Source organism: Pterocles gutturalis, unplaced genomic scaffold (assembly GCF_000699245.1).
Source record: "Pterocles gutturalis isolate BGI_N339 unplaced genomic scaffold, ASM69924v1 scaffold7452, whole genome shotgun sequence".
Lineage (NCBI taxonomy): Eukaryota > Metazoa > Chordata > Aves > Pterocliformes > Pteroclidae > Pterocles > Pterocles gutturalis.
This window is the reverse complement of record NW_010107921.1, coordinates 7399-18852: the sequence shown is the minus strand read 5'-3', so window position 1 is coordinate 18852 and position 11454 is coordinate 7399. Positions and strand designations below refer to the sequence as shown.

The following is an 11454-nucleotide window of genomic DNA, read 5'->3' as shown; positions in this document are numbered from 1 at the left end:
GGTGCTGGCGTTGGACAGGTAGCGCACCCGCTGCTCCTTCATCAGCTGGCTCTCGCGCTGCTTCGTCTCCGAGAACTGCGTTGCGATCACCACCAGGCAGAGGTTGATCATGAAGAAGGAGCCCACCTGGGGGGACAAGAGCCATCAGCCCCCTTGGGGTGGCCATGCCCACTCCACAGCCCTGCCTCACCCCACACCCTGGTGCAAGGAGCAGGGAACAATCCCCAGCCAGCCCCATCCCCTGCGTCACACGTCGGGGACCACCGGCCGGGACCGCCGAGGGGCTGACTCACCCTCCCAAGCCCCTGCCCCGGAGACTCCCACGCCAGTGCTCTATGGAAGACGTCAGAGATCAAAGCCGAGAGATTATTCTGACAAAAAGCTTTTGCTCTTTTAAGATGGTGTTTTTCTCTCTCAGCAGACAGCGGTTGTAATTATCACAATTAGTGGCATTACGCTGAATGCGCTGAGCCTTCCTGATAGGAGCGGGTTTTTTTCTGGCAGTGTGTGGGCTGCTCGCAAGCAGATCCCTTTCCCCTGCTAACGGGATTTGCGGGTGACTGTTACGCAAGGGCATCAGCTATACCCACAGCCTGGAGATTTGATTTCCAACCAGGGTTTCATGAGGTTCTGCCTTCTGCAGAGCCCAGCCTGGGTCACAGAGAATTACTGACGTGCGAAGGGGCTATCACACACCACTAATGTTACTCACACGGCATCTGGAAAAGTACTGCTTGCCCTTCCTCTCAGTTGTTTCAGGGATGCTGAGAGCAAGGGATCGTCTCTTTTTTTATTGGGGAAGCAAACAGATGAACCAGAAAAAACATCATGGACTAAATGACCTCCTACCTTCCCATCAGGGTTTGAGTCCTGGTTTGATGAGGAGCAGAAATCCCCACAATGGCCTAATGGACAACGTGCAGCTATTTTGTTGGAGTTAGTCCAATTAGACAGCAAGAGAGGGACTCATCTCACTTATCTCAGCTCCATCTGAGGGAGGCACCTAATGATCCTTTCCAGTCAAGAGAGAAATAGGCACATCAAGCCTGCAATGCATCTAATTCATTTGGGATGTCTACCTTCGGGGGAGATGAATCACTCCCTTAAAGCACCTATTTTCCTCCCTTGACGATAAAGGGAGTCTAGACAACGAGCTCAGCCAGTCACAGTAGACAGTTCTGCCTCCATAGATGAAGCCCCTCATGGAGCCCACCCCACAGAAACTCTCTGTTGGCTCCTTTGTGGGGGGTCTTGGATGATGCTGTGGAGCGTGGGTGGGCTGTGGGCAGTAATCTCTTCCCTCCTTTCTTAATGTGCTTTCTGAAGTTTGGGGCTGTTTTCCTGCCACGTTCCCCCTGCACCAAGGACACAGCCACCTGGGTTCTTCAATAGGGGAGAATTTCAGGGCAGCTGCCTCCCCTTCCAGACCTCAAAACCTGACCAGGGGAAATTTGCCTACTTTTAAACTTAAATTCAAGGTGGCAACTATGGGAGAGGACCTTGGAGCACAAGGAGAGAAGTAGTAGAAACAGCAGCAACCACACTGGCCATAGCTTAAGCACATCTTTCTTTCCCCCTTTCATGTTTGCAGCTAAATGCAGCTGCAATGCAATGCCACGTGGGAGCTGCATGTCCTCCAGCAGGCTGGTTTCCATCTCTCCTGCATGGCACCAGCTTTTATATTCACTGTATGACCTGCCCTGTTCTCTGGGTCGCTCCACTCTGCCCTCTCCAAATGCCAGGAGGTCCCCCGTGTCCCCCCAAGGCCACTCACAATGATGAGGAGGATGAAGTAGATGAAGTTGTAGAAGGAGTGTGCGTCCATAACGAAGTACATGATGTCCACCCAGCCTTCCAGCGTGATGACCTGGTGGAGACGGGAAGGGAAAAGGAACTGGTCAAGGCTCAGTTACAACACCAAGTGCACAAGCACCGTTTCTCCTGGCTAGGTCAGTTCTGACACCCCACAGTGCAGCAGAAGACACTGAGGAGCCAAAACCTGCTCCCACCAACGTCAACAGCCACACTGCCAGCTGCTCAGGCTGAATCCAGTCCTTTTCCAGCTGGACCTAAGGCTCACTACTGCATTTTGCAGAGGGAAGAGCAAGCTCTAGGCTCTGCTCCACATCAGGATGGTCTTCCTGCCCACATGCAGGGTTTGGAGACTGGGGTTTTGTCCATGCACATGAGATGGAGGCATCTTCAAAGCCGGTTTTATGCCTGACATTTTAGCACCCAGGCACTACTACAGAAGTGCTTGCTGGCGCAAAATATCCCCCAGGAGTGTGACTATGCATCCCCTGGGAACATGCTGGGGGGCAGGACTGGCTGTTCCCCACCTCGTGACAGTCTGCACACAGGACTCACCTGAAATATCGCAATCCAGGCGTAGCCAATGTTATCGAAGTTGATGGCTCCCTTGAAGGGGTTGTGCTCCCCAGCAGAGCAGTTGGTGTAATACTGGTTCCAGTTGACACAGGATGTGTTGGTGGTGTCATTGTAGGAATAATAATCCAGAGTGCACTCCAGACCCTCTTCCCTCCGCGTTGGGATACTCCGGCAGTAGCGCATCCCGTTCTCCCGGGGCTGGGAGCAGATGAAGGGGTTCTCGTCTTCATTCTCTGTCTGGTAGTATCGCTCCAAATCCACCGTGTAGGGGCTGAAAGAGTCCAGACAGGTCTGGGGTTTGCACACCGATTGCAGGCAACCTGGCAAGGCAACAACTCTAACAGCAGCAAACTCTGACATCTTTTATTCTGGATATTAAAGCTTTTCTTTTTTTAAAAGGGGATCCCCTTGGACTTTCTGCCACCCCAGTGGGCGACATGCTGTCCCTAACTGGGCTTTGGGAAACTGAGGCAGTGCACTTGGCCACTCGGCCACCCCTCTGATTACTGTGCTAAAAGTCAGTCCATCTGGAAGCGCTCTGGCTTTGACTTCAGGGGACTACGAGCATGATTCAGCCCCACAGGGCTTCTCTGAAATGTCTCTGCTGCTGTAAGATGGCAACCTGTCAGTTTAAGCTCCTGTATCTCCCATCCTCCTGGAGATGCTGAGAATGGCTTGGGGAGATTCTACGTACAAGGACCTCCCAAGCTTCCTAAAACCAGAGAGAGGGCCTTCCTCTGCACTTCACAGTGCCCGTTCAGCCCATAGATAAGCTCTAAATTCCCTCTGAGGGTGGCCTCACCACAGCAAACCAGGCAAAAACCCTATTCGGGGAGATGAAACAACCCATGGCCAGCCAGAAACCTGCTTCTTGCTCTGGACACAGCTATCTCCTTAATGCTGCCAGGACTCCCATGAAAGCTTGCAAAGATATTTTTTAAGCCTAGTTCAGCCCAGATAATTCCTGCAGAATTGCCTTTAATACCCTTCAAAGCGTATCTAAACCCCTGGAATTCTGGCTCAGTTAAACAGCACCCAAACCTGTGGCTCTCTTGGATTTACTCAGCAGCAGTCCCTCTGCTCCGCTGCCATTAACTGAGCAGGGACGTGCCCTGGTAATGACTGTCCCCACTGCCCCTTGGGGGCACAACCTACAAAAAGGGTGGCAGTTGATGAGGAGATGCATGGGAGAGGATAAAAGGTGCATCATGCCAGCTGCAGACCCAGCGGAGCCACAGCAAGGTCATCGTGATCCCATTGGGTGTAAGCGAGAGGCTCTGGACCTGCAGGATTTCTCCATCCAGGTGTGGATCCAGCCAAATCAGCTCCGAGTAGACACCTGGAAGTGATCCATGGAAATGTGACAGAGGTGCTGGAGCTTGGCAGCACAGCCATCAAGGGCTTGCAGTCACCTGCCCTGCTCCTGGAATTCACAGGGAGGGACGTGGTGGGAAAAAGCAGGTAGGTAGGAGAATAGGCATGAAAATCCTGGTCTGAAGGAGGCTGGAACTTTCCTACACCTGGCAAGCTGGCTGTCCAGGGAACTGGGTGCTGCAAAACCCCGTTTGAACACAATAGTCCTCTTGGCCTTAAAAGCCAGGGAACTCTGGAAAACAACACTCTGGGATAGGGACTATCTCTTGCTCTGAGACTGAAAAGGACCCAGCACCCTGAAGTGCATGGTAGCTCCATCAGCCTGCCCTGGGGTTCAGGTGGCCATACAGATGCCATACCAATAAACACCATCACCGGCTGAATGGGACTCAGACCTCAACGTTTCCACAAACACAGAAAAGGTCACGTATTAATTATACGCTGAATTTAGAAAGCCTGAACTCTCATTCTCAGGTTTTTTTGGAGGCTCTCATCAATCAGAGAGGTTCCCAAGTGCCAGCTGAGGGTTAAGGACAGCTCTGAAGGACTCGAATGGCGAATTGTCACAGCTCGCTCCACTCCAGCCCCACACGCCTGGGCAGGAGCTGTGGTGACATTTAGGAGCAAGGAGCATTTACAGAGGACAAAAGCTTTTTCATGGAGAATATCCTCATCTCCTGGAGGCACAGACTCGCCCAAGCTGGAGGGACACTTCTGCTGCCCGGGCAGACTCACATGCTGAAGTTCTCGGGGAGGAAGCAGCGGTTCCGGAGCAAACCTGCCCACAGCTGGACTCCCACGATGCCGAAGATGAAGAAGACAAAGAAGCAGAGGAGGAGGACGTTCCCCAGCATGGGCAGCGTGTCCAAAAGAAGTGTCACCAGGATGCGCATACCTGGTGGAAAGAGGAAAAGTCCACGCTGAATTTTCTTACCCAGCTGTGTCCTCCTGACCTTTACCTGTCCATCCATAGTTTTCCTTCCACTGACAGCTGTTGCCTTCCCAACCGCTGTCCTTGTCACCCACACAGGGCTTGCAAACTCCCGCAGCTCCCCAGTCCCCTCCAAGGCCCCCGGGATACCCCCTTCACCCGTGTCCTGCTCCTGGGCACACGACCTACCTTCCCTTGTCCTCTCCCCCCCTGCACTCCCCATCTCAAGTCCTCCTCTCCTCCTAAGCTTTTCTAGCATTTATGTGTCTCCTTTCTTCCCCAAGACCACACTCTGACATTCTCCCTTGCTCAGTTGTATTTCTTTCCCCACCCAGCATACATTAAAATTCCCTTCCCTCCCTAATTCCCCTCATCCACCCTAAATCCCCTCTCTTCCTTAAAAGACAGGACTCTCTCTGGCAGTTAATTCTCACAAGTTCAGGAACAGCCAGTTCTGTAACAAAGACAAATTGGTGGTGACTTCAACTTGACATTTACACACAAAAAAATTGATCTCATCTGACATCTCTGTAATATTCCGCTCATCTCTTGCTCTCCTTCGTTTCCCATCTTCTGCATTCTCTCACTCGCTTATATTGATTTTCGTTTAAAGAAAGCTTTACTGTTGCACCCTTTACTTTGATACTTCAAGAAGACTTTTTTCTCTCTTCCTGATGCTGTCACCTCCTCTATCAGGGTTTGTCTTCTACTCCTCTGCTGGGGAACAACCACCTTGCGTCAACTCCTAATTAACTGAAATGACTTTCTGTGCTTACTGCATTTATCATCATACAAAACTCTTTTTGGTTTTTTTTTCACACCTTACATTTCTATCCCATTGTAACTACGTTGCAGAGAAGCCAAGATAAATTACCCGGGATTTCAAAATACATTAAGTGAATTACATCCCCGGTTAGACAGTGGCGGATAAATTCAGCCATCCATCAGGTCAGCAGCGGGGATAAAAAAACAACATTGCAAACAGGATTCTGAAGCTACCGTAATGATTGAAACAGCAGCAGCAGCAGCAAAGGCAGATTAAGTTCAAGAGTCAGGACCAGAAAAATAAATAGAGCCCAGGCACCTCCAGCACCAGCACTGACTCTGATCAGTTCTCCCCAAGGCATGGGGCTAGTTCAGATCCGGGAGTTCAGACCTGGATTAAACTTGGTGAAAACAATGCTGGACTCAATGCCCAGGACTGTAGGACCAGGAAAACGATGTCACCAATGGAGTTGTACTTAGGCTCAATACACCTGATCCGTCCAGCATCCGAGAGGGACGGAGCTCAGCGCCTCTCCCAGCACCCTGGGCTCTGCCCAGCCCCTGGCTCCCTGGGCAGTCTGGGTGGTTTGCCATGGCCACTGCCAGAGCTGGGCTGCTGTCCCCTGTTACCGTACAGGAGCAGGCAATGCCACCTGCTGCTGTTCCAGGGGTGTCTGAGACCCTCATGCACAACCTGATAAACCAGCACTGAACAGCCACCCCCCACCCCACCCAGGCTTGCTCTGGGGGTGTTGGGGATTTTGGCGGTACGGACCAGCCCTGGGGAGCAGAGCAAGAGGTGCTGCAAGAGGAGAGAAGGCACCTCAGCACCTCCTGGGGAGCTGTCTCCAAGCACAATGAGATTTCCTGGCCTCAGTTTCTCCAGGAAAGGATGGAGTAGTGCAGGGAGGGCGGGAGCAGCACGGCTCAGACCCCTCTGCCCGTGCTGCCTGGCCAAGGCTGTTGGCTCAGTCGCTCTCCATCACCTGCATCCCTTCACCTTAGCAGCGTCCTAAGACCCTCATCCGATGAGAAAGAAAGGAGTCTGAAGACAGTCCTGGATATCTTATTGACTGGTGGCTCATCTCTGATGCCACAGATGTCAAAAGGAATATTATTTAAAGTAGGAGAGTGCAGGACACTGGAAGACAGAGCGGCGGCAGGACCCAGCACTACCAGGGTCTGGGTGAACCTTTGAGCTGCGATGCAAGATGGGAAGCACCTGCATTTGCTCTTCCACCTTTGGGCCACAGATACAAAGAACTTTCACCAACTGGGAGGAACGAGGAACCGACTTACTGGGGACCCTGTTAATGGCCCTGAGCGGCCGGAGGACGCGGACAGTGCGGACCGCTGAGAAGCTGACGTTCTGCAGGTCCAGGGAGTACTCCAGCATCCTGCGAAAGACAAACACAGAGGGGCATCAAGGATCTTCTGGAGAAATGTTAGATTATCAAACATTATAAATCAAACATTATATGCCAACCACTCACAGAGGGACTCGTTACTGCATCTCTCCCATCAGGAAAGTTTGCCAGAGGAATTAATTAAGGGTTGTTTGCGTATCAGAATAAAGTCAATGAGCAAGAACGTGACACACCAGCTCACACAGCCACAGATCTCTCCATCCCATCTGCTTTGGTTACTGCTTTTGCACAGGTCCAGGGCAGAAGCTTCTGAAAGTCCTTGCACACTCCAAGAGGACAATTTCCAGGCACAGCCCCATTTTTAAAAACAATAGTACAGATACCCTAATGAATGTGCTGAGCACCACCACAACCCTGAGAGCAGAGGAACATCCCATGGAGCAGAGGCTTTCCACAGGGCACAGGAGATGCGCAGCACAGGACATGGAGCTATTCCAGCTCTGCCCAGCAGAGATCATCTGCAAGTGTGACTCGGGTGGATGGGCAAGCATGCAAATCAAAACTGATGACATTTGTAGTTAACAAATGGGTCAACCGGGGACCAAGGCACCTCCCAGTGCTCCGACATCATGCCTGGTGGGGTTATTTCACATCACAGCTCAGGACACTGAGGCACAACCTTCCCGTGACTTAGTCTCAGGATGCAAAGTCACCACCAGGACTTTACTCTTCAGCTGTGGGGAAACACAAGATCTCTGCCCAAAAGCATTCCTGAAGAGCCAGAGCCAGGCAAAGGCAAGGCAGAGGACCATGAGGCTCCCTGCACAGCCAGGCTCACACTGCCACAGGCAACCACAGGATATTCATCTCTTCCGAAAATTATCAAATTCCATCTTACAGCTAGTTGGGCAGTTCCCTCCCTCCAACTTCCATAGTTCGAAGCCTAACTTCCAGCCTGAATTTATTCAGGACAAGCTCCTATCCATTTGTTCTTACAGGAGCGTTGTCTTTACGTAGCTCCTAGAGCTGTTCTTGGTCCCTGGTGTTTACCCACCTCACGTATTTACCAAGGACAAACCACGTCTCCTCTCAGCCTTGATTTTGCAAAGCCAAACAAACCAAGCTCTTCCAGCCCCATCTCTGCTTCCCACTCACAGCCTTTCTCCACACCTGCCCTGGCCTGAATTAATCTTCCCTGATTAGACGTCAAGTGTCTGGAGGAGGCTTTGCCAGCGCCTTGCACAAAGGCATCAATGCGGCCCCCTCCCTCCCTGCTGGAAATCCCGCAGGGTCCAGCAGCTTTGCCCTGTTAGATCCAGCAGCATGCTGGAGGTTCCTGCTCTTGCTGTGACCAGCCAAAGACACTCTCCTCCCTCCTGGCCACCAGCACACGAGGAGCACCCAGGGTGGAGAAGACTTTTTCTTTCTAACCCCCAAATACACAGCTCCACACTTGATGCAGTGATGCTTTATCCAATTTCTCTCGATAGGCTCTAATGAGGATGATGATGATCAAACCACATCTGAGATCAAAATAACCTCAACACATTCCTCTGTATTTAGCTGACAGCCACAGCCACGGGACAGTCCCAGAAGATGAGTGTTGGACAGACACACCTGGATGTCAGGAGTTTGTTCTCATCCTCTGCCTGGGGAGGAAGGCAGCGTGCCCATGAAAGCCCACCTGGCCCCAGCGACAAAACCAGCCCCGTCCTCGGTGCGTGGGACTCATCGCACTGGGTGAGCTTTGGCTGAGGTAAGGAGAGGGGCAACGACTTCCCTGGGCTTCAACCGCTCTCAAGTTTCACTCACTGTTTGAAAATAACATTTCTGTATGGTTTGCAGGATTCAGGTAAAAAGCCCATGTCAAATACAGGGCTTTTCTTTCATCCATTATTCAAACTGAGGCTACCAGCAACATTCAGAGCAGCACATGGTTATTTGCACCACGACAAATCATTTTCTGATTAATGACAGCTCTAGACTCACTTCCAGAGATGTGGGTGCTCGTAATCTGCAAAGGGCATGTTGGAAAGCATATTTTGATTTCATATATTGAGGAACAATCATAATACCACATTTAAAACCAACAAAAATAAACCCATAACCCATCAGCTTGAGCAAACACTTGAACACCAAGACGAGAAGGCAGGTGCTCTCGTACCTCTGCTGCTGGACACTGCTACCGGCACCAACGTTACAGCACCACATGCTCAGCCCCAGCCCTAGACCCCCAGATCCACACATTGCTGATAACTAACAGCTCAAGAGCCTTGAGAGAAGTCAGTATTGGGGAAAAAAAACACAGGTAAAAATCAGTCACTAAAGGGCAAGTGCAATGGGAATCCCACCACTTCCCAGCCCAAAGGTCACTTCCCATCGCAAGGGGATGCATGGGAGGAATCAATCCACATCCCTGGCAAGGGGAGATACCCAGGGAGAGCGAATATCCAGATGTCACCAACTGGCAAGGTGACAGGTACATTTACCAGCATATATAACATTTATGCATTGAAAATCTGCAGCGTAAAAAGCCCCCGATGAAGCTTCCACTCAAATGTCACTTCTGCTCAAAGGGGAAAGCGCGACGCCTGTCACTGCCTCTGCCACAGACCCGGGTGCCCAGCAAGTTAAAGGCTCAGAAAAACACTCAGCATTAAATAGGATGGATTTATAGCAAATGCTGAGACTCGCCGGAGTGGGAGTTATTCAGAAGGAAAACGGAAATATTTAAGACTTTCTAAGAATAAAAGCGGAGCATCTGCAGAGCCAGACGTCCAGCGGGCTGGTGGTGGGATGCAGAGCGAGAGCTGATGCAAACCTTCAGCAAACGCTCCTCCGAGAAGGAAAACTCCCAGCACTCAACAGACAGACAGACACAAGGGACGGCTCAAGGTGGACCAGGCAGCAGAAATTCATTCCTGTTCTGCCTGGAGATAGCGAGACTCGGAGCCCGCTGGGGTTTCTCTCGTATAAACCCCAAAGCATCAGGAAGGATCTCACAAGTGCAGCCCTGCCTGCGGCAAAGGCCTCGCAGAAGGGATGCTCAGGAGCATCACAGCAGGGGCTGAAGGGGCTCTTCTCACCCAGCAAACCTCTATCAGAGCACAGAAAGGCTGGCAGAGCCCCTACCCACAGCCCTTCTCAGCCCCAGCTCTGCTCCCATCCCAGGACCACCCCCGCTCAGGAAGCAGGAGATGGTGTGCAGACCCCTCAGAGCTGTGGAGTTTGTGCTGAGGGGGGGTTGAGGAAGACTCGGGGTCTCGCCTTTCACAGCAGAGCGCCAGGGATACTGTACAGCCGGGGGATGTGACCAAGGCCACAGAAGGAATCTGTAGCAAAGCAGTGATGCCAGCAGAGGCACAGAGCTGCCGGCGAGAGATAGGCTCAGATTTATTCTGCACTAAAAGGCTTCCAAAACCAGGGATATAGGCACCCTTTATCTACAAAGCGCAGCAATCAGTGGATGATATTAAGCCATCACTGTTGGAAAAGACAAGGGGAAATTATTTAGGCAGCGTTGTATCTTCAGAAAGATGGAATGAAATTTCCTCCCAGACTTCGCCGCCGTTGCCGTGCTCCGTGTTTGCTCCGGCGCGGCTTTTTAACACTTGCGAGTCTCACCGCGTTCGTGGGTGTTGCTTAATTTGAAAAATACTCATTTTAATCAAGCTGAACAGAATAAAAAGAATAGCACTGGAGGGAGCATGAGCCCTGCAGGCTGCTGGATCCGTGTGTCCCAGCCAGGGCACTTGACTAATGAGGCTCTTGAAGGAGCAGCAAGTTCAGCTGAAGAACTGAAAGAAACTAAAGAATTCTCTTTTTAAAAGTCCTAAAACTTAAAAAAACAAGGCTTTTCACAGGTGGGTTTGAGTCAGCTCGGTTGCGAAGGAGGCTGCTGAAGGGTTTCTTTTACCCAGCGGGTTTCCGTGAGTCAGGGACGGGGTTCGCTCGGGATGCTCAGCTTCACCAGCTGCGGGAAGGCGGCACGGAGCCAAGAGCATCTCCAGCCAGGGGCTTCACCAGCCCCAGGTCTTTATCCTCCCAGAAGTCACTTAAAGCATCCAATTGCAAAGCTCAACCCCAGATTTTGAACCCCTGGAGGTCTGTGATCATGAGTATCGGTTTGATGGGGTTCTGCTGCTTCTGCTCGGAGCAAAGAGCACCAAATTCAGGATGAGCCAGGACGCGGCAGGGCCCCGGGATGAGGCTCCCCACTTCCACAACCCCCGCATCCATCCTGGAAAGCCCAGGAGAGGGGCAGGCTCCTGGGAGAGGGTTTGGTGCAGTTTTGCCGCAGCTGAAAGGGGCTGTGGCTGTGCTTGCACATTGGGTAATTGTGTGTGCAAATCGGCCGCTTACACGGGCAATTACCCCACGGCGGTCACGGCGCCCAGGCACGCAGAGGGCACCCCGCACCCCTGGGCCGCGCCTCCCTGCGAGAGGGATCGATACGGGCAGCCTGAGGGGATGAAAAAGCAACATTCCCCCCTGCCTCTCTGTTTTTTTGGGTTTTTTTTTTTTCTTTTTAAGGGATGGAGGGACTAATCCATGGGGAAAGAGCAGCCTTTGCCTGCAGTCGCAGCGGGAGGGGGCGGCAGGGACTCCCGTGGGCAGCCCCACGCCAGC

General features: G+C 51.9%; 1 protein-coding gene across 1 annotated transcript in view; it reads right to left on the bottom strand.

Moving 5' to 3' along the window:
* CACNA1G (calcium channel, voltage-dependent, T type, alpha 1G subunit) overlaps positions 1 to 11454 on the bottom strand; it is a 99211-nt gene that overhangs the window by 82150 nt on the left and 5607 nt on the right. Inside the window, 5 exon segments of the mRNA XM_010072428.1 lie at positions 2 to 126; positions 1775 to 1867; positions 2368 to 2659; positions 4498 to 4657; positions 6758 to 6855. Of these exon segments, the coding sequence (XP_010070730.1) occupies positions 2 to 126; positions 1775 to 1867; positions 2368 to 2659; positions 4498 to 4657; positions 6758 to 6855 (768 nt within the window).